The sequence below is a fragment of the Pelodiscus sinensis genome, chromosome 13 (assembly GCF_052426305.1).
Source record: "Pelodiscus sinensis isolate ZL-2025 chromosome 13, ASM5242630v1, whole genome shotgun sequence".
Taxonomy (NCBI): domain Eukaryota; kingdom Metazoa; phylum Chordata; order Testudines; family Trionychidae; genus Pelodiscus; species Pelodiscus sinensis.
In genome coordinates, this window is record NC_143064.1 from 16,835,872 (window position 1) to 16,859,653 (window position 23,782).

General features: G+C 42.6%; 1 protein-coding gene across 1 annotated transcript in view; it reads left to right on the forward strand.

Annotated features, from left to right (window-relative positions):
- The window catches only part of GRIA3 (glutamate ionotropic receptor AMPA type subunit 3), a 253,895-nt gene that overhangs the window by 108,499 nt on the left and 121,614 nt on the right, over positions 1 to 23,782 (forward strand). The window contains exon 4 of the mRNA XM_075940981.2: positions 6,513 to 6,700. Coding sequence (XP_075797096.2) covers positions 6,513 to 6,700 — 188 coding nt within the window. The remainder of the gene's footprint in view (positions 1 to 6,512; positions 6,701 to 23,782) is intronic.

Consider the following 23,782-nt stretch of genomic DNA (forward strand, 5'->3'; position numbering starts at 1 on the left):
TAGGTACGTTTTATTATTACTAGATGTATCAGTTTGTAGTTTCGAACTGCCTGGCTGGTAAATGTGCTCAGGCTACATGAGTGTGTCTACAAGCCAGTCAGTTTGCAACTACTCGAGAGGTGTGGGGGTGTGGGCGGGACAATAGAATCCCCGGACTGGATTAACTCGTGCTTTATGGGGGGGAGGGAGGAATGGGGGCAGCGCCCCAAGATCTACATATGCCGAGTCAGTCCCCCGCAGGCCGATTCATTCCTCCCTCCTGCTCCCCCCGCTGCACCTCTGGCCATCCCCACTTCCCCCAACCCCCTCCCGGGCAGCCAGTTCTCCCCTGCTTCTCCTCCCAATCTCCCTTGGCCAGCCCCACTGCCCGCGTCCAGCCCTCCTTCCGGCGGCCGCTTCTCTCCCTGCCCCCAACCTCGCACCCCCCAGCAGCCCTGCTTCCACCGGCCTCCCAGCCTTCCCAGCCTGCCCCAATTCCCCCATCCATTGCTGCTTCGAGTGGCCAGCTCTCCCCTCCTCCTCACCCCAGGATCCCCTGGCACCTGCACCTTCCCTTAGCCCTGCACCCTCCTGTGGTGCCTCCCCCTTCCCTTACTGCCCCTGTCCCCTTTGCCCTCTTTTTCTCTAATACTCACCCCCTCACCACTCTCTGCCCCATTCCTCTCCTGCCCTCTGTGCCCTCACACATGACTTGCTCCATCCTGGCCTTCCTCATGCCCACCCCTTCTTTCAAGCCTTCCCCCAGCACCTCCTCCTCGAGCCCCCAATGCCCTTCCCCTCTCCTCTGCTCTCCCAGCATCACCCTGTCCCCCTCCCACTGACACCTCCCCTCATGCCCTTTCCCTCATTGTCTGCACTTGGCCACCTGGCATTTGTCTCTCTCTCTTGCACCCTGTCCCTTGGTGCCTTCCCCTCCCACTGCCTCCTCGCCGCCCAAGCCCGTTCCCTACCTTCTGCCTTCCACATTGCGGGGCCAGAGGCTGCGCTCAGGCTCCGGAGGCCGAACCCGGAGGCACCGTGGCCCTGCCACATGCCTCCGAAGAGTTTTAAAATCCTGGGCCGTGACATCACTTCACGCCCAGGCGTCCTCCCCGCCCACATGCAACGCCGCACATGGGCAGCAGCAGGCGGTGAGGAGGAGCCGTGCATGGCGGGGACGTTCTGCGGGCGGGGTAGGAGGATGCGCTCGGGCCCGGGCCCGCTCCAGACAGAGCCAGGGGAGAGACCCAGCTCCACATAATGGTGGAGCAGGGCCCCCGGCTCTGTGACGTGCCGGCACTTCCGGGTTCAGGGGTGCGGGACCCGAATCGGCCTAAGGCCGGCCCTGCCGGCAGCCACCAGCCATACTGAGGACCGGTATTTTTTTCCCGCGGCCCGGTACCGGGCCGTGGCCCATAGTTTGGGAAACTCTGGCATAGAGAGATGTCAAAGCGTAGGGAGTAATCAATGCCACGATTTCAGGAATGGGCTGATGGCTTCTTGAAAATGTGGAAGAGGTAGGGTTTGTGCTATTTTTATAAAGCAATGGAGAATCAGTCAGGTGGGGAGAGATGGGTATACTGTCCCAGGCAGAGCAAATGTGTATGAGGCAAGGAAGAGAAGGACCAAGAAGAGGACACCACAAGTGGCAAAGTGCAGAGAAAAATCGAGAGAAGGCAGGAGAAATGAGATCACAAAGGCAGAAGTGGATACTGCCATAGAGGTTCCTAAAGATAAGGACAAACAGTTCATAATGTATACATAAGTGGTGGGCAGATAGTGGAATTCTTTCTTGCTGGAATTGGTTGTGTTTACATGCATCAGAGAAAAGTTGTTGAATAACCTCCTCACTCTTCTTTGAAATGGACAAAGCACACATGTGCATGCGCACATGTGCCCACATACAATTAGGTATACCGCATATGAAACAGCTTTCTTGTAAGATATCCTGATTTTGGTTAAGTCAGATGTAACCTGCACAGAACATCATCTAAAACCAGGAAGCACAGAGACCAAACTGCCTGGGTAACATGAACATAAGAACAACCATATTGGGTCCATCTAGCCCAGTATCTTGTCTTCAGAAAATGATTAATGCCAAGTGCTTCAGAGGGAGTGAACAGAGCAGATAATCATCAAGTGATCCATCTCTCATCATCCATTCCCAAATTCAGGCAGTCAGGGACTGGGAAGTCCCAGAGCATGGGGGTTGCATCCATGACCATCTTGGTTAATAGGCACTGAAGAACCTATCCCCCATGAATTTAACTAATTCTGTTTTAAATGCCATCATAGTTTTGGTCTTTACAGCATTCCATGGCAACAAGTTTCACAGGCTGGCTATGCATTATGTCAAGAAGTACTTCCTTTGTTTTAAACCTGCTGCCAATTCATTTTCTTATTTGACTCCTGCTTCTTTTGTTATGTGAAGGAGTAAATAACACTTTCACTTTCTCCATATCATTCATGATTTTATAGATCTCTATCATTTTTCATCCCCCGCTCCCTCAAAGCCTTTTCAAAGCTGAAAATTCTGTCTTTTTTAATTTCGCCTCATATGCAAGCTGTGCCGTAACAATAATTGTTGGCCTTCCCTGTGTCTCTTCCAGTTCTATTATATCTTTTTTGAGATGGGGCAACTAGAACTACATACTGTTTACAAGATGTGGGTATATCATGGATTTTTGAAGGGTCATTGTGATATTTTATGTCTTCTTATTGATCCCTTTCCTAACGGTTCCTAATGTTCTGTGAGCTTTTTTGACTTCTACTGCACACTGAGCAAATATTTTCAGAGAACTATCCACCAAGACTCTAAGATCTATTTCCTGAGTTACAATTTAGATCCCGTTATTTTGTGTGCATTGTTGAGATTATGTTTTCAAGTGTGCATTATTTTGAAATCTTAGTAAAGCATCTGCTTTCCAGTGTATTCATTTTAACTCAGTTCTTCGGGAATATCCATAAGGGTTTTGTAGATTAGAATATTAGAACTGGGAGGGATCTCGAGAGGTCACCAAGTTCAGTCCCCTTCACTTAGGGCAGGTTTGTGTATCTTTATTTACAAAAAGAGCAATGTCATTTCTTTCAGGTTCCTAAATGGGCTGAGAATGTTCATATACTCAAACTATTTGTACATTTTGATTGGAAGATTTCTAAAGATTATGGAACAACGTATTTTAACGTATTCAACGTATGTTTAGCTCAAATACAGGATTTATATGTATACAATAAATGAACGATGTAAAGCTGAAAGGTGTAAATAGTTCTTACTGTGTAGAAACAAATATTATAAAAGCAAATCTTTATGTACAAAACATTTGTAAATTCCTGTTAATTGTATTTGCATTTTCCAGAGCCACGTATTGGCGGGGGGAACAAAGGGAGCATTGACCTGGTCACCTGTGATTTAAAAGGGCCCAGAATTCTGGGCCCTTTTAAATTGCCATTGGAACCCTGCAAGGCATGGTCCTAGAAGCGCTGAGCCCAGGCTGGGATTGGTGCAGCATGGTCTCAGCAACACGCGGGCTGGCTGCCCCTAGTCCTGATCCTTTTGCTCAAGGCCCATGCCTTTTGGGGGCCCAGAGATGAACATCCTGCTTCCCCCCCCCACACACACACACATTGCCCAGGACTCAAGGAAGTCTGTCACCAGCCGTGACATTTCCATACCAGAATTCACCATTTGTAAGATACTGAGTATCTTAGTCTTATACATGAATTTCCTCCTGCATACAGTGGAATCATAATAGTTTCTGAGACATCACATCTATCTTTGTTAAATATGATGTTGAGGAAGATTGAGTTTATGCAATACATATGTAAATGCCTCTCTTTCAATAGTGTCAGTAGAAAGGAGATGCCAGAAAAGATTCCCGGCCAGAGCATGTATAAATTGTCACCACCTTTAACAAGACACTAATGTGCACCCATACAAAAGGAAAATCAATAATACTCAGGGAGCTTTAGGTAGCCTTCATGTGGGCACTTTGAGAGGAAGGGGGAAGCCTCATGAAAAGTTTTACTATTGCTCTACATGCAGGCTCGAGCAGCAGAGGTCAGATTCTTCCTTCAGTCACACCATTAACGATCCGGAGATTCTCCATTGATGTCAATGGAATTGTTGCAAATTTACACCAGGTATAAATGAGACTGGATTCTTGCCCTAGTTATTTAGTAGCAAAAACACCATTACATTGAAATATCATAGTTGAGATCAGAATAGCAACTAGTATCATTCAGATCTTTCCGTGCTTTGTTTCTGCATATCTCAAAAGGATTTTCAGTCTAAAAAGTGGGTGAGGCAGTTTGTCCTCAAGCACTAGTAAATTTCCATGTTAAAATATAAATAACAAAACATAGCAAATGTGTGTGTATATATTTATATGCATCGGCACATTTGCAGAATATACATGAAGGAATTCTGCGCTTCTAAAGTGTGACCCCAAAGTATAAATAAATTATTGAAATAAAAGTATATGAATAAATTGTTTAGATACTCCTCTCAGAACTGAAATGGATGCATTCCATTGGAATCCAAGTAGGTGCATGATTTCATCTGTCAAGTCGGTGAGCTATGCTATCTGAATAGAACTCTCCTAAATAGGACAGAATTGAAAATATCCTACACTCTCAATCTCCTAAAAAAAAGGGATCAGTAAACATAAACTGAATACTGCAAGACAAGGAGCACAAATCAGTGCCCTTTTTCTCCCACATAAAGGGAGCACCTAGCTTTGGGGAGGAGATTTCCCTCCCAGCTTCATTACAGTTAGCTCATGGCTCTTTGCTCAAGTTTGTCTGCAGCTCAGTCACAGTTGTTCACAAGGAATGAACTGCAGTTTGTTTGCATAGATTTCCCACTGTGCAGCTCTTTGTTCATTTCATGCTGCTTTGCTGCTCTGTTGAGGCTGCTGAATGAGTCAGTGTTACCTTAATATAAGCTTTAAAAGGGTGGTTAATACTATTGCAGTCCAGATTTTAAAATACTTCGTGACACAAAAGTGGCTATTCACAAGTAGGCTCTTCAGTACAGGCAGTCCCCGGGTTACGTACAAGATAGGGACTGTAGGTTTGTTCTTAAGTTGAATCTGTATGTAAGTCGGAACTGGCGTCCAGATTCAGCCACTGCTGAAACTGACCGCCAGTTCTGACTTACATACAGAATCAACTTAAGAACCTCAAGCGTCCCCAAGTCAGCTGCTGCTGAAATTGAGCAACAGCTGATTCCAGGAAGCCCGGGGCAGAGCAACTCTGCCTCGGGCTTCCTGTAGTCAGCGCTGGTCAGTTTCAGCAGCGGCTAAATCAGGACACCTGGGGCAGAGCAGCTGGGGTGCTGCTGGGTTGCTCCAGTAGCGCCGCTCCTCGGCACTACTGGACCAACCCAGCAGCACCCCATCTGCTCTGCCTCAGGCGTCCTGATTCTGCTGCTGCTGAAACTGACCAGCAGCGGCTGAATCAGGACCAGAGCAGCTGGGGTGCTGCTGGGTTGGACCAGTAGCGCCCAGAGCGGCGCTGCGGGACCAACCAGCAGCACCCCAGCTGCTCTGCCACAGGCGTCCGGAGAAAAGCCGAGTCTGCTGGGGGGGGGAGGGGCGTACTAGCTGCCTCGCTGCCCGAGCCCCCCTGCGACTTTGCTCTGCGTCTTCCTGGTCTGCAGACCAGGGAGACGCAGAGAAAGCCCCAGAGTATACGGGCGGCAGGACCGCGAGGTCCCACAGTCCGTGTACTCTGGGGCAGCCCTGTTTGTAACTGCGGATCCGACATAAGTCGGATCCGCGTAAGTCGGGGACTGCCTGTACATACCTCCATTAGCCAGCTCAGTGACTTAGTTGGGATCCATGCATTCAGTGCTTGGGTCTGTTCCAATTAATGACCCATTCCCGCAGTCTCTGTTTAGGCAAATCTCCCATTGAATTCTGTTCATCTCCTTATTCTAATGAGAGCTTTGTCCATGTCAGGACTTTAAGGTTACACCCTTAGCTGGCATGGACCCTAATAAAACCATAAACAGGCCGGCTGTGTCTAGACTAGCCAGTTTTTCCGGAAAATCAGCCGCTTTTCCGGAAAAACTTGCCAGCTGTCTACACTGGCCGCTTGAATTTCCGCAAAAGCACTGACTTCTTACTGTAAGAAATCAGTGCTTCTTGCGGAAATACTATGCTGCTCCCGTTCGGGCAAAAGTCCCTTTTGCGCAACATTTTTGCACAAAAGGGCCAGTGTAGAGAGCTCAGATTTGTTTTCCAGCATTTCCAGAAAGCATGCCAGTCTAGACGTAGCTGCCATGTTAAGCCAGCTACCAATTTCAATGACTTATTTCTGGAATAATTCTACTAAAGTCAATGGAGCTGCTCAAAATTGACACCAGGGTAACACAAAGCACACTGCATTTTGTTGTTCAGATTGTGAACTGATTGCAGGCTACTATCTATTATATTTATTTTCAGACTATATAATTTTTAACCTGTTCTCACATATTTAAAGTAGGGGGGTTGTTTCATTAAATGATTGCATTGTATTTTTCTCCTCTCTAGGATTTTCCATTCTTCAGGCAATTATGGAAGCAGCAGTACAAAACAACTGGCAGGTGACAGCCAGGTCCGTCGGAAGTATAAAGGATGTTCAGGAATTTAGGAGAATCATAGAGGAAATGGACAGACGACAGGAAAAAAGATACTTAATCGACTGTGAAGTAGAGAGAATAAACACCATTTTGGAACAGGTATTTTTTGAATCTCTGCTGTAGGGGACATAAGGTTTTTGGAATTGTCTTGTCTATAGAAATACATTAAACATCTCTTAAATAAATAAGTCATAAAAACTCACCAATTACCTTTGTAAAATTAAATACAGGTTAAACCTCTCTAGTCTGGCACCCTCGGAACTTGACCAGTGCCGAGCCAGAGAATTTGCTGGACCACGGGAACTCAGTATTGTCTAGCACAGGAGTGGGGAACCTCAGACCCAGGGACCACATTTGGCCCCTGGCTTGCCTGGAACTGACTGCCCAGGTCCAGGGCTCCCCCTCCCCCCTGCACTGGTGCTCCAGGCCCTCCTCCCTGGGATCCCCACATGGAGCTGGAGCACAAAAATAATAGAATTATGGAACAGGAAAGGACCTTGAGAGGTCATTGAGTCCAGTCCCCTGCCCTCATGGCAGGACCAAATGCTGTCTAGACCATCCCTGATCGATATCTATCTAACCTGCTCTTAAATATCTCCAGTGATGGAGATTTCACAGCCTCCCTAGGCAATTTATTTGAGTGTTTAACCACCCTGACAGTTAGGAAGTTTTTCCTAATGTCTAAACTAAACCTCCGGGCTACGTCTACACTGGCCCCTTTTCCGGAAGGGGCATGTAAATTTCATGAGTCGTCGTAGGGAAATCCGCGGGGGATTTAAATATCCCCCGCGGCATTTAAATAAAAATGTCCGCCGCTTTTTTCCGGCTTTTAAAAAAGCCGGAAAAGAGCGTCTAGACTGGCCCCGATCCTCCGGAAAAAGTGCCCTTTTCTGGAGGCTCTTATTCTTACTTCAAAGTAAGAATAAGAGCCTCCGGAAAAGGGCACTTTTTCCGGAGGATCGGGGCCAGTCTAGACGCTCTTTTCCGGCTTTTTTAAAAGCCGGAAAAAAGCGGCGGACATTTTTATTTAAATGCCGCGGGGGATATTTAAATCCCCCGCGGATTTCCCTACGACGACTAGTGAAATTTACATGCCCCTTCCGGAAAAGGGGCCAGTGTAGACGTAGCCCCCTTGTTGCAATGTAAGGCCAAGGAGAACAATTTTTCTCCCTACTCCTTGGGACACCCTTTTAGATACCTGAAAAGTTCTATCATGTCCCCCCTCAGTCTTCTCTTTTCTAAACTAAACAAGCCCAGTTCTTTCAGTCTTCCCTCATAGGTCATGTTCTCTAGACCTTTAATCATCTTTCTTTTCTTTTTTTTTTTTTTTTTTTTTGCTCTTCTCTGGACCTTCTCCAATTTCTCCATGTCTTTCTTGAAATGTGGTACCCAGAACTGGACACAATACTCCAATTGGGGCCTAATCAGTTCAGAGTGGAGCGGAACAATGACTTCTTGTGTCTTGCTCACAACACTCCTGTTAATGCATCCCAGAATCATGTTTGCTTTTTTTGGCAACAGTGTCACACTGTTGACTCATGTTTAACTTGTGGTCCATTATGACCCCTAGATCCCTTTCTGCAGTACTCCGTAAACAATCTACTAGCCTGGCCCCCTTAGGCTCTAGTGTGCAAGGGAAATGTGGGGAGAGTCTTTCTTATTCTCAGTAGGGATCATGTCAGTGAGGGTGGGGGTTTTTTTTGCTTGATTTTTCCATGTGTCAGAGACTCCAGACCTTAAAAAGGTTCCCTGCTGGTTGTCTAGCAGCATTACTAACACTTCCACTGCTTACTAGGCTCTTAGAAGACATTTAGGGGTAAATTAGAGCTAAATAACAGCACAGAACACTGACAGCCAGGACTGGTGGCTATAAACAAACTTTATGGGAACACAGGAAACTTGGCCACATCCACGAAAAGTGGACATCTGGCTAACTAAAATTATGTTGGACCACAGATGCTGCCGGACCAGAGCATGCTGGACTAAAGAGGTTCAATCTGTATACTTGGATGGCATTCATATTGAATAGCAAATAATTTGAATGGAACTCAGTAGAAAACATCTCTGTAAATTTGTTGTTTCCTTCTAAAAATTAATAAAAGCAGAGCAAACCTTTGCTCTCAGCAGTGGCCCTTATTCACGGAATTGTTCCTGCTGAAGTCACGGTTATTCTTGTGAGAAAGGGTTGCAGGTCTGAGTGCTGTTTGTAAAACGGCATCACAATAAAAAACTAAAGTCAGACAGTGACAGAGGCGGTGGCACTGACTTGTGTATGAGTAAAATTGTCACATTTGGAAATATGTCTGTGGGAAATTCCACTGACTCTGGATGGCTTTTTTGAGGTGTGTGAAGGGGGCTCCCACTCTATATTTTTGCATGTGATGGAGCCACAAGCTGGATTTCCTTAAAATCAGTTTAAGAGCCTCCAGTAGCTCTGTGTTGGTAAGGGGACTGGCCCCTGGTAGGAGCCGTTGGTGTAGTATTCTTCCCAAAATCAGGTGGGGCTATGATCTTATCCCCCTTCAGTACCAGCCACTATGACTGTCTCTCTGGGAGGATACAAACTGTGCCCTTGAAGGGCTGCAAAAACAGCAGCAATTCACTTGCATATCAGGGATCGCTGACACACTGACCCCCCACTGGTCATACTCAGAGCTGCAGCTTACAACCCCAGCAGTGCCTACATTTCAGTTCAACCAACCCACTCAGCCTGTTTGTTCATAGGCACGCAGGGATTCACTCAGTGTTTAGACGGCAAACTCCTATGATTAATGCCACTTCATAACTCTAACTGCAGCTTTATAGTCTGGAATAATCAAAAGCAACATTTAAATTTCATGAAGCGTTAGCATATACTTGTACAAATTGTATATTGTTGACTCATGGCAAGCTAGCCCACACTACCACAAACAAAACCAAAAAATGTCAGGAGATGTAAAACAGCGTACAATGCATGTCAAGTCCCAAGCTGAATCATTTCCAGTCACTGGAGTTATAGGGCCTCATCTTGCTGTCTTTCAGCTTAATGGGAGGTTTGTCATTGACTTCAATAGGAGCAGGCCCCTCCTGAATAAGAAAGGTCTATCCTGTTAGATAGAAGGCAAGTACCAGGCAATTTATCATAAATGTCTCTGAGCTATTAATCTAATTCAGGCTTAATCCAGGAAGTGACTTGAAACCAAAAGAAAACTGCAAGTATCTGGAATGCGCTCAAAATGGATGGGCATCTGTCCCGATAGAACAAAGCCCTGGCATGCTGTTGGCTGCGTGAGCTTTTGTTCAGCCCTAATCACTGTAGACTGAGTCCTGTCCCAAGGCATGGCCATAGCATGTGGGCCTACTGCACTGATTCTGAGGGAAGCCAGCCTCCCAGGGTGGCTGTATACGAAATATGTGGTCACCTAGCTCCAGTCCTCCTTAGCAAAGGTGTGTGTTGTCAAGACATGGAAACAATGTCAAAGGAGACAAAGGCTGCCCTACAGCTGACTGAACGGACAGCAAAGAAATAGCCTAGTGGCAAGCTACAAACAGAGCTTTAAAACTGACACACAACTCAGCCATGGGGTACAAAATACCTCCTCTCGCCCAATAGCAATTTGAATGGGGCTTTTCCATCCTCCAACCCGCTCACACCAATGGGGCTACGTGGTACATGCTTCTTTGTGGGAGCTGGTGAAAGACACACAAACGGATGCTTGGAGGTTGAAAAGGGTTTGAATCTCCTATTTCCCAAGCAGCTTCATGGTTTATACCTGTGTGAGAATTGCAGAATCCCTCTCTCTCCGTGAGATGCCGGAACAGTTTCAGTCTATGGGGAGCTTGGACCCCCCCACGGACAGGGACTCCTGCCATGGAGCAGCCTCTGTCTGCAGCAAGCCCAGCACATTGCGGACAGAGGCTGCTTTGTGGCATCCTCTCCTGCCTTCCCTTGCCCCGTGCTGCTGCCTCTGAAGGAGGCAGGCAGCTCCATAGAGCCGGTGCTGGGGGAGCCAGCTTGTATCAGAGGCAGCAAAGGTCAGGGGGAGGCAGGAGCCACTGACATGGGGAGACAGCTTTAAGCCGGCTCCACCCAGCACTGGCTCCTGCCTATCCTCTGTGCTGCTACTTCTATCAGAGGCAACAGCACAAAGGTGTGGGGGGGGAGTCGGATCTGGTGGGGAGTTGGCTTAAAGCTACAATACAGAGGCAAAAAGCTGGGGGAATGCATGTAGTTCACAGGTTAATTGATAAGCTCTGGTTTATCAGTTAATTGTGTAGTCGTCTACACACCAACCTCCCTAGTTTATTCTTTCATTTGCTCACATTCCTGTTGAAGAGGTAAAATGCAGTAAACAAAATCTGCATTCTTCAAAAGTTTCAAGTGAGAACTGTTGAGCAACGTATGAACTAATGAATGCACTGTGGTCCCAGTCTCGTGGGAGGGTGGCCTTTGAAATTTCAAGACGTACATCCATTCTTTTATTTTACTCTCCTTGTATATATAATGCATGAGTGAGAAAAAATATATGGGAGCACTCCAGTGGCCAAAATGAGAGTGGCATCTTATACATGCACCTAAGCGTGAAGCAAACTGGATTAATCTAAATTTCTTCTTCAAAAGCACTAAATTGGTAGGGTTGTATTTTTGTTCAGTGTTGATGAATTCATAGCTCTCACAAAGGTAAAGGTTTCCAGCACTGAAGCTCCAGGTTATCCCTAATTGTCTGCTGTTTGACTTTTAGATATCACATTTCTGAATTGCTAAATGATTCATTTTTTAAGTTTGTTTTATTTATATGTATAATATTTTGAGTCATATTCCATGAAACTGGATAATAACCTTTCTTCTGAATGGTCTCTAATGTAATTGTACTTGCACCTGTAAGACTTGGTCTACAGTTTTTAGAAGAAATGGTTTTCAGTAATGCAGTAGCATAGGATGTGTTACCTAGTTAATCCTTTGAAAGTATAACTTATAGCGCAGATCCTGCAGACATTTATGCATATGATTAGCATTATATATATGAGTAGTCGTACTTAACTGCATTGAACTGTCCATGTATAAAATCATTTACATTTATAGCATCAGGGCCTAAAATGGATGTTGAGTTATTTTGTTATGAAACAAACCAAAATAGTTACTAAAGCAAACCAAACAGACAACTTTTGGGATAAATATTTTATTGCATACGAAACAGAAAAGATGGTGTCCAACTGAGCTCCGCTTACTCATGCTCATTTTCCTATGGGATCATTCAAATGAGAAAGGGATGTAGGACGGGGCTACACACTATGATAAAAATATCTACAAATAGCATCCTCCAGTGATTTTTCTAGTCCAACACTCAAGAACAATGACGTCCTTTTCTGTAGGTGAAAGACAGTATTGGTATACCCCTGGGTCTACTGATGAAATTAGTTTTTCAGGGTTTTACTTCTGTCTCTTCAGCTTAGCTGCTTATCTTCTCATAAGACTCATCAAATCTTACAAAAATTCAAACAGTAGTTAGTTCACTGTAGTTGGAATACTCAAGGGGGTAGTGAAATGTCCTTCTTATAGGCAACTGTGCTTTGCTGATATGATAACTTTGGATTTGCATATTTCAAATTGTTTTTCTCATTGTATAGAAAGTCTACTCAAGTCACACAAAAAACCTGAACAAGAGCTACAAAAATGAGCACATACCATTGTGTACTTACTGTTCAAGTTTTAGATGTTTAGGGCACTCATTTTATTGAATGTGATGATTGAAAACAGTGGTATATTCAGAATCACATTAAGTCAAAGCATCCAGAAGAGATTTGGAATGTCTGGTGTCTAACATAAATGTTAACCTTAAGAAGGCTTCATTATCAGAGAGTATATTTCAGGGTAGGTATCCGCAAAATATCTCGTTATAGACAACTGTGCTTTGTCTCATTTCTTTTGAAAATCTTCATCCCAGAATATAATTTAAGCAATGCTTGTTGTGTCAGTTCAACCTGAGAATTTACAGCCTTCTAGTAATACTAAATTGGTAACATACCTTTGACACTAGCTTCATTGATAAAATATTGTATACACAATAGTACTGCTTTAAACTTAAATGTCACTTTAAATCCAAGGGCCTTAAATCTCTTTCTAAGCAATAATTAAACCTCCCAACATCTTGATGAGGTAATACTATCTCTAGTTTGCAGATTGAAAAAACCCTGCAGCAAGAGGTTGTGAGACACATTTTAAGGAGATTCCCTCAGATTTATCTATAATTCAAATACATTTGATAATATTGAGGTGAGTGAGGTAATAGCTTTTACTGAATTATCTTCTATCTGTGAGAGAGACTTTTGAGCTTTCCCACAGCTCTTCTTCAACTTCTTCAAAAAGGTACTCCGAGTATCACAGCTAAGAACAAGGTGGAACAAATTGTTTAGCATAAATAGGTAACATATTTCAAGGTGACCATTCCTGGTGAAGTAGGCTGTCAATACCCAAGCACTCATAGAAGGGGAAAGAAGGGAGCAATTAGCAGGTTAAAGTCATGCTATATTAAGTCATAAATCTAGTTCCTCTATTCAGCCCATGATTTTTAATATCTAGTAAAGTTATTAATTTAAACCTCCCAGAATCATCATTTGAAAATGTGTGCAGGTTTCCTTTGAGGTGGAGGACTGTTGTGTCACGTAGAGAGTGATCACTTTGAGAAAATGATGCGGTAATTTTGTCTATGGGAGTTCAATTGTCAGATCAATGATTGTGTAGTTCCACCTGCATTGGGCATTTAGTGCACGGGATCATGGTTATGACAAATAGCCTCATTTTGAGTTTTTGCTGTCTGAATTCATCATTAATATTTTCCAGTGAGATTTCACTTAGGCAGAAATTTGTATAGCTATTTAGGCACTGGTGCGCTCAGGGTCGCTATGCCTTACTGATTTAGGAGCCTAGATCTCATTTTCAGCACCTACGTATAGTAAAAAAATCCCTGCTTGCTCACTTGTGATTGGTCAGTTAAGCCACATTGTATTGTCTCTGATCTCTAGTTGGATAAGTGCCAAAGTTCTTTTGGTGCAAGTGCTTGCACAAGCAAATTTCATTTTCAGTGACTATCGCTTCCAGGAGCCTTGATTATCACCCACCCCAGAAACAACACCATCCAGTCTCGAGTGGGCAGGGAGTCATGGTTCCATACCTCCAATGTATCGGGCAGTGCAGTTGTGCTGATGCACCAGGAAATACGCACTGCACAGGACTTACACAGGATACGGAGAGCCCTGCACAGATACAACATTTGAATCCACAAAAATGAGCCAGGAACCATCCATGGATGTGGCTACCCACAGATATAAAGCAGATATGCATGCAGTTGCAGGGCTGAGAGCAAGGCAAAACAAGGAGATTGATTGTGATTCTCTTTTAGTTTCTTGCATTTTTCAGGCTCCCCGTGCATAGGGCTTGGGGCAAAGCTACAATTTAATCCTTAAATGCTTTACCATTTATCCACACAGATTCAGAATTATTACTTTCACCACAGGTGGGCAAGATGTGGCCTGTGGGCTGGATCTGGCCTTGCAAGCCACTGGATCCAGCCTGTGAGCCGCCCCACCGGGACCCCCAGGCACAGAGCCACCAGCCACTTTCCCTGTGGCTCTCTGTTCCAGGCGCCATGGGGTGGGCTTCTTGCATGGCTCCCGGCCTCCAGCAAAATCTCTCCGCTCCCTGTGGCCAGTTTCTGGTAGGGATGTGAGCATTTAATTGGTCAACCAATATGCTGATGCTTATTCGTTAATGTTATTGGTTAAATTCTGCCCTGCTCCTGGGAACGCAGCTTCGCTTGCAGCAGCAAAGCCTCCTCCCCAGGAGTGAAGCCAGCAGTCCTTAAGTGCCTAGCTCCTGGGGAGGCTTCACTTCCAGCACTCCAGTATGAATCGTATTCAAGCTTTATACTTCAGCGCTCACAGCCGTGTAACCAGTACTATTCTTAGCAGTTATATGGTTACCTCATTAAATGACCTTTACCATCCCTCGTTTCTGGCCAAAAAGAGCTGAGAGATTTTGTTGGAGAGTGGGGGTAGCACACAAAGCCTCTCCCCATCCACCGCCCACAGCAGAGAGCTATGGGCAGCAGACAGACATTTTGGGAGCCTGACTCCGAATCCTGCAGGGCTGCTGGCTGGGAGTCATGTAGGTAAGTGCCTTCTGGTTAGAGCCTGCCTCTGGCACCCCTCTGCCTCCTCCCAACTCCCTGCCCAGGCCACCACCCAAACCCTCTGCATCCCCCTTCCCCCTCCAGGTCACCACTCCCTCCCAGACCCTGCTTTCCCACCTATACCTCTTCCCCAGACCAGAATCCTCTCCTGCACCCATACCCCATCCCAGATTCTGCATCCTAAGGCCCTGCCACAGATCACAACTCCCTCCTTCACCCAATTTCCCTCTAAGACCCTGCATTCAATCCCCTATCACGAGCTCCCTGCTACACCCAATCTCCATCCCAAACCCTGCCCACTCCATAGAAAAGTGTGGCCCATGACCATGTAACAAAATCTTGACATGCCCCCCCCATCAGAAATTATTGCTCACCCCTTACTTACAATGAATAGTATCTGCCCCCACAAGCAGTGTCACTGAGATCAAGAAAATCTGGCTCTAGTTCTCTATTTACCAATAAACAATAAAACATGGGCCAAAGTGCACTCATAGGCACTCTTCTCTCTCAAGAAATCATCACAGATATCTCTAAATATAGCCCCCATAAGTGTTAATTATAAATCTCAGTCTAAAGATAAACTTGTGTTATATTGGATACAGTTTTGTTCCATCTCTCTATGAAGGTTTTGTTTGAGCATTGCCGTTCAAGTAGGTTTCTTTTTATATTCCTCTTGAAGAACTGCCACCATTTCTTTAAACATTTAGCCCATTTGCCATTTATCATCCCACTTTCAAATACACAAATTAGGTTTGGCAAATTTTAATATATTCTTCATTTCCCCTGATATTGTCTTTTAAAAGTATAATTGACTACCCATATTGCCAACCAATCACTATTTCTCAAATTATTGTTAATATTTCTCCATAGACCTGGTCCTGTATTAGTGAAACCCAGTAAGGCTCATATTCTTCCTTCCTTCCTTCCTAAAACTACATCTACTTTAATCGTCTAGTTGTCTTTCATACATACTAGTATTTGCAAAATTCATGAATTCCCCATGTTTCTTGTCCCTTGATGCCAAAATATTCCAATATTATTTCACAGGTAGATATAAAATGATTTTATTGTAATGAAAAAAGCATCTAGATCTGGAAAATGGCAGCAGGGTTTAGAGTATGACTGTTTATTTAGAAACAAGTGTTCAGGGTCAAAAATATGGTTTTCTTATTCCCAAGATAAAAAGTTGTATTTCAGACTAGAGTGGCTCAATGTCCATTTAGAAGCAAATGCCGAAGGGAAAATAAAGCGGAAGAAAATCTTTCAGGATCAAAATGGTGAAACCTTACAAAAGACTTGTTTATTTCACAGAATATAGGCTTTTATCAAAAGCAGACTATCTCCGAACAAAATCATAAAGGTTAGGCTCCAAGGCAATCTCAGTATTGAGTGGCAGCATCTTGCAAACAAAACATAAGTAACGCTGTAGGAAAGACTGTAATGCATGAAAATATTAAATAATGGTCAAATTGATAAAAAGCCTTCAAATAAAGTGTCTGTAGGAACACAAAGGGGAACCTGATTGACTGACTTTGCTGCTGTGGAAGTAAATAATCTGATTTGATTTTTGAATCTGAAATTTTAAGGTTAAGATGTTCTAAAGTTTTTCAGTATTACCATTGCTGTATTACATTGTAGAAACATCCAGTCTTCTATTAGGTGTATTGTGATCGCTGCAAGAGGTTCATAGGTTTTGGTGTTTTAATACTAAATATAAAAAAAGTATAATTTATGTTACAGAGTTTATAAAATCACCAAAAAAATCAGGAAAAAAATCCAAGGGCAAAGTTAATCCTGCTCCAACCTTGCATGTCATGTCTGCTTTAGGTTTACATAGCATAAACCATAATTATTGTATTAGCCTATCCATATTTTTCACACAATTACAAACAATTTAATAATTGGCCTATAAACACATTGGTGTGTTCAGGGGAGGAACCAAAGGGCTGTATCCTTAGGTTCTGTTCTCTCCATGTGTCCCATTGGTCCCTTCCTCACCCCAGTGAGTGTTATTTTCTATTGCTGTCACAGAGCCAAGTTGTGCTGCTGAGGTTCTGAAGACTCTATGGCCAGGTCTACACTAGACCTGAAAGTTCGGGTTAGGGTACGCAACTCCAGCTATGTAAAATAGGTAACTGGAGTCTGCTTACCTTAATCTGAGCTTGGCACCATTTTCATGGGGGAGGCCAATGGGAGCAAATGCTCCCATCAGCTTTCCTTACTCCTCGCAACTGTAAGAAGCACTGGCTCCAACCAGACCTTCACTCAGCATTCGATTTAGTGGGTCTTAACTAGACCCATTAAATTGAACACCAGAAGCTCGTTCTCCAGCATGTCAAGTGAAAACTTGGCATTAGCCACAGAGGAGTCATTGACCAGGATTTTAACTCCTGTGGGGACCTTGATTTGCCTGCATAAGGAATTCAGGATGAGGCCTTCAAGGGTATCTAACATATGCAGATTCTTGTTATAAGTCACATTTTAGGGGGGAAAATTTACAGGTATAATATTGATCTCTTCTTTGAGATGACCATGCTGGACATGAAGCCTCCACCTGAGGTCATCAGTGCTTTCCTTTGGATTTTAGCCAACAAATCTGTGGTAGGTGAGCAAGTGTGCTCATGGGCCAATCTCAATAGCCATTTCTACCCAAAGGGAGTGCTACTAACAGCTACTAAACTAATTATGATCCACAGACACGGTGTCTGAACTACGAAGAAGCAAATGTCCTTTTCAGATCGGACTAATCCTCTGCATATATAAAACATTTCACACATTCCTATGGGTGGAATTACTATCTTGTAAATGCTAATGCCTTCTGAAAGCCATCATCTAGCTCTCGTAAGATTTCCCAGATTAAAAATGACAAGAATTTAACAATCAGAATGTTATTCATACAGCAGAGTGATTTAAGGTAGTATCATGGATCTGAACAGATTTCAAACTAAAATGTTTCAGAAACCAGTAAAATTGCAATTCAATGTTAGAAGGATTATTAATCACATTCAATGTACATTGCATCAAAATGTGCACGGTCCTGTACCATTAAAGATACATTTCCAACACAGATCACATTCCCTACTCCAAAGAGATTACAACCTGAAGTCACTATTAAGACATTTTAGTAGCAGCATTTAACAATTTTGTACTAATAATTTATAATCATTAGCCATAAATGCAGATATTTATTCCTCCGCTTTTGACATTTTGCATATTTTACCATACTACAAAGTGTGTGTTTATACAAATAGTCATATTCATATATAGCTATAAAGTGTACAATAGGCCAAATTCTTTTATGTTACATCAGTCTAAATATGGAGTCAGTGAAATTACCCTGAATTAACTGGAAGGAAAATTTGAATTGATCTCTCCTTGAGTGAGAGATGTAACTCCCTAGCTGGAATCTTAATTAATAGCTGTTTGTAAAAAGCCCCTTCTTCATTTGTTGAACAACTAAGCTTTTCTCCCCCCTTGCCATCCCCACCCCGACCCAATGGCAAGAAGCCATGTTTTTCTGTTTGGTTACTTTTATCAAGTACAGCCAAAAAATTCTTTGTGCCTCTTTCATTATTTAAACAGAATTCACATCTAATAAATCACTTCCACTAAGTGCTACCCTTTCTGGAATCTCAGGAAAAGGGTCAAATGGGACCCTTTGATACTGTGGTATCCTTTCACTGCATGATGTGGTCAGGCCTGTGGTATATTAGTAGGGCATTGATGCTTTCCCAGCTGTATCTGTTATAAAGATAGAAGAGGTGAGTCTTCAAATTGGTGCCAAATTGACACCTTTCACAAAACTCACACAAAATGTTTTTAAGCTGCATATGACACCATATAAAACACACATCCCACATGCTAATTGCTTGGAGTTTGCTCAAAAGCCTGTCTATTCCATTTTATTTGTATCAACCTGTTTGATCGTCTAATCATTTCTAACTGCTCTGGGAACCTTTTTCACATCACATGTACCACCCAGAAACAGAGTCTCGGTTTTAAAATCTCTTGCTCAGTATGACCATTTTTTTTTCTTAGCCTTTAAAAGTCAGTGCTGCGTAAGAAGCTGCTTTGTTATAGTCCAAATATTTCATGTTATTCTTTCTTCCCAAAATAAAGGATAAATCCTTTCATCCTTTCAGGCATTACCTTAATTTCCACATCTGTCTTTCCAATAGAGTTTAATGCTTGCAACTCCACTTCCTACCAAAGTGTCTCCTTAATTAGTTTCCTAGGCAACCATTATCAAGAAAACTCTGTTGAACCACCTGCAGGGAGAGGAAGAAAACATAATATACAAAATCATAGACTCATAGAAATGTAGCTCTGGAAGGAACCTCAAGAGGTCATCTAGTCAGCTCCCTGAATTAAGGCAGGGTCAAGTATGCCGAGACTACCTCTGAAGGTGTTTGTCTAATCCTGTTTGTAAAAATCTCCAAAGATGGGTATTCATTGGAAGTCTATTTCTGTGCTTAACTATCCTTACAGTGCTAATGTTTTTCCAGCTCTCTAACTTAACTGTCCCTTGCTGCAGATTGAAATGACTCCTTTTTTTTCTGCCTTCAGTGGACATGGCGAACAATCAATCATCATCCTTTTTATAACAGCCCTTAATGAATTTGAAGATTGTTATCAGGTTCCTTCATCAGTCTTCTTTTCTCAAGACAAAACATGTCCACTTTTTCTTAACCTTTCCTCTCCAAATTGTCCACAGCTTTCTTAAAGTTTGGCTCCCAGAACGGGACATAGTCCTGCAAGTAGAGTAGGACAATTAGCTTCTCTGTCTTACATAAGATACATTAATGCACCCGGGCATTAACCATACTAGAAAACGAATAGTACAATATTCTTGTGCAACTGGACAATACAGAAAATCGGTGACGGCATAATAGTGCTGATGTCCTTGTGATCTCATTTAGAAGAGGGGAAACTAACTCAATAGGAGCAAAGCTGCACATGAGCACAAAACCTTTAGTTGTTCCTCAGTGCTGCCCAAGCCAGGACTAAGTGTATTACTGCTGTGCGAAGAGTCAGATAGGGTGGGTAGGAACAAGCACATTGCAGGGCTCTTCGAAGTCATATCTATACCATAAAGTTCCCTGGAACACTAGAACAGCAAAGTGTACGGCCTCTTTTCAATTGACTTCAAAGGGCTTTGGATCGGGCTTCAATTAAGCCACTATCCCATTAAGTACTATCCCATTGCTAACCAATCATTGTTAGTCTATCTACATTTATGTCCTTTGAGCAAGAACCTTATCTCACTTGCCAGTTTTACACCTGTAGAATTCATTAGCTTCATTGGTGTATTGCCTCGTTCATACTGGTTGAAGTAAGAAGAGGACCAGACCCTTTATGTGTTCATTTAAATATTCCCTCTGTTCATTCAAGTTCTGTGGACATGGCTGTGTGACTAGCCTATAGCTCAGCAAGCAGCTTGCTGAACAAATTTTGAGACTGCAAATGGCACAACATTTTAAAAGGAAATAATATATTACTTCAAGGAAAATAGGCCCATACTGTTACATTCATGACCCGTTTTGTCAGGATTAGTAAACATGTTTAAGCATTTGTTGTTGGAATTTTATTCCTCTAAAATATAATAATCAACAAAAATACTAATATACAATCCCTTAAATATATCCAGCATTCCTTATCTCCTGGGAAATTGCAAATAAAGTTAAAGTTGTTAAAGAAAAACATGATTGTAAGTATTACTACCTCATACAAGTAAAAATGGAACACTGCAATATAGAAGACTAATAAAAAATGAATTAAATCTTCGTAATTTCTCCTGGTTCAGGTTTTATGCACAGAGGAGCCCAGTTATACAAAGAACTCAGCTACAGCCAAACTCTGTTTGTAGTAAAGCACAATGAATCTCTCAACTGTTTCAATGTATTGAAATGAGCAAATTGCATTTAATTCTCGTTGTTGTTAATCTCTACAGTGAATGTCTCTGAAAAAAAAACCTGGCTTCCCTATAAGAGATTGCACTGTATTTTTTAATTTCATGAGATCTAAAAATAAAAAGAAAGTAAATGGTAAAGGAAAGAAAGAATAGCTGCAGTTCAGTATTTTTCAGTCTTCTTGAAGGCAATTCTCCATAGTACAAACTCCTTTTTAAGGGTTTCTTATGTGAGCATTGGAACTAAATTACTGCGACACTTCTGGGTTATATCCAAATAATAGTCTGAAGTGACGCTGACATGGTTTTTCAATGCAGTAATGCTTTATATAAGCAGAGTTCTGTGTTTTCAAGGACTCTAGTTCAAATCTTAGAGCCAGTGCTATGATTACAATGATTGCTGTGAAATGCTGATGGGATGCAAAAGTATTTTAGAGTTAATCTCCCCACGATGGGAAGCTAGCATGCAAGGAACAGAGGAAATAAATTAGATGTACATCTTTTTGGTAAAAAAAGATTCTGTCTATATGGGCACAGGCTTAGGACAGTTCCGTCTACAAACAATTGACTTTAAAACATATGACTCTGACATCTCAGCTAGAGTTCTCATCAAGTTTACAGCAATATAAAACATCAGGCATCTTTAAAATTTTCAAAATGAATTTATGTTAAATTTATTAGAGAAGTCTTTAAAGTGTGAGTAGTGCTAAAACCAACTGAAGATTGTCTTTTCCTTGAAGTAGTCTATGTTGGAAAATGATTTCTATTAATGAGTGTATTTAATTGATTTGTGCCCCCCTCTTTTGAATGAAGAACTGAATTTTCTGTGAAGTTTCACCAGTGTTGGAAAGATGCAAGAGGGGGAGAATTAAGGTCTATAAAGATTTGAATATACTGCAACATATGAAAATGGGTTTAAAGTAGCCAAGACTGCAGCTGTCCCTGATACCAAGAATGAGTGTTGGTCCTTCTCTTTGGCAGTGCATGAGAACACCTTGCATTGTAGCACAAAAACTACAGCTAGGACACTCCATCTTTTCTCTAGCAAAATGTTGCCTTATGTGAGGGCTAAAGATATCCACTACCTGCACTGTGACTCTGTTTTCAGGGATCCTCTGGGGTTTACAATGCATATTACCATCTCACCATACTTTTTGATGAATTGATTCCACCAAGTACCAAAATTCTGGGAGGGGACTGGATAGTAGTGCAGTCATGTAGTTCCGTAAGACTTTTGCTGTACAATGTCTAATAGGGCTAAATTCGTCCCTCTGTTATAAAGGTCATAAGGTAAACTTCTAAATTGTCCATATTTAAGTCTTCCAATCTCTCTTTGTAGGCTATTCCCTCTAACTCTCAGGTCTGATTCTGTCCTTGTTGGTATTAAAGCACTTCATAAACATTAATATGTTCATCCTCCCAACACCTTGTGAGGTAGGATCGTGCTATTATCCCCATTTTACAGGTGAGGAACTGAAGCACAAAGCAACTAAGTGACTTGCCTACAGGGGCAGCCTGTCCATATAGGGGAACTAGGCAGTTGCCTAGGGCGCCAAGTTAAATGGGGCACCAAATGGTGGCGTAATATCATTGAGGGGTTGGAGGTAGGGGCGCCAATTGCATGGTTTGCCTAGGGGGCCAGTTGCTGGCAGCTAGTCTAGGGCCGCCCCTGCTTGCCTATGTCACAAAGGAAGCCTGTGGCTGAGCCGGGAATTCAGTCTAGGTCCTCTGAGTCCCAGGTTAACATCCTTAATCAATCAATCCACTCAGCCCTGGGCTAATAAGGGTTGTAGCCATGGGGAGGGGGGAAGAGAAGCGAGAGAAGTAGCTAAACAGGAATCTAGTGAACATGGGAGCCAGCAGCAAAGAATAAAAGTCTTCTGCAACACTGTAGCATTCTGTTAGTCTTCAAACTGAAGAATAAAAGGGTTATGGGGAACAAGCTAAACAATGTAGCTTGAAATTTTCCCAATATGCTACCCTGGGTTATACCTTTCATTAGGCTCAATCTTTGACTTGTGTAGTTACAGAGGTCTGAGAACACATCAGAATCTCTGGGAAATTTTCAAAAAGGAGTGATTTTAAATCTATTAGAATTCTCCATAGAAGGATCTAATCAGCATAAGAAGATGCAAGGAAATTAAAGTGTGTCCTCTTTCCTGAAATAGTCTGTGTTTGAGAATAAGTGCTGTAAATTAGCATGTTTAATTAAGGGATTTACACCCGACTTGAAGTAGTGCACCTCCATAATACAATTGGCATTTTATTTGCTCTCATAAAGTTAAAGAGGAATTCACCATTAAAAAAAAGACAGCAAAACACCAACATTGTACATACAGTACACCTGCTCCTGTCTTTAGAGGAACCATTGTGAGAGTATGTGCCTACTCTTGATAATCTCTTGCAGGACAAGGGACAAAGATGTCTCCCCAACAGGTACAATGTACTACTCTTTTGTTTATCCTTTCTATTTCCTAGTAAGGAGTTGACATACATTGTAATGAACTTCTGCTTATGATCTTGATCAGAATGGCTTTGAGCGGTGAAGGGTAGTTTCTGTTTTTGATTGATTTTAGCTTTCAGGTGTTTGTTTAGAAGGTGTTTGTTTAGAGCCTGTGGAGATAGATGCAGTGCTAAGAGATACAACTCTATTATTTTCTGTTCTCATCTGTCTAGACAAAGAAAATGTCTTGATTTAAAAGAGAGGTGGTTTAATGAATTTTGTTTGGTTTAAAAAGTAAACAGTTGTCATTATGAATGTTAGTCATTATGAGATGTAAATCTTTCCATCTGAGGGTGCAGCTAGACTACACTGGTTTTTCGGAAAAAGCTAAGCAAAATGCACTTTGCATTTTGCCTAGCTTTTTCCAATTCTTTTATTGGAGGAGGCTTTTCTGACAAAAAAAAGCAGAAGAGCAAACACGTTCCCTGAAAAACGCATTGTAGTCTAGCCACACCCTCAATGTCCTCCAGGTCCTGAGGCTTTTGAAGTAGCATGTGTCCTTTAAAAATAAGAATGCAGCCAGTTTGGATATACAGGTTACATTGTTACCTCCCATCAGGAAAGAAGTGGAAAACAAACATGATTTGAGACAGTATTTTAGA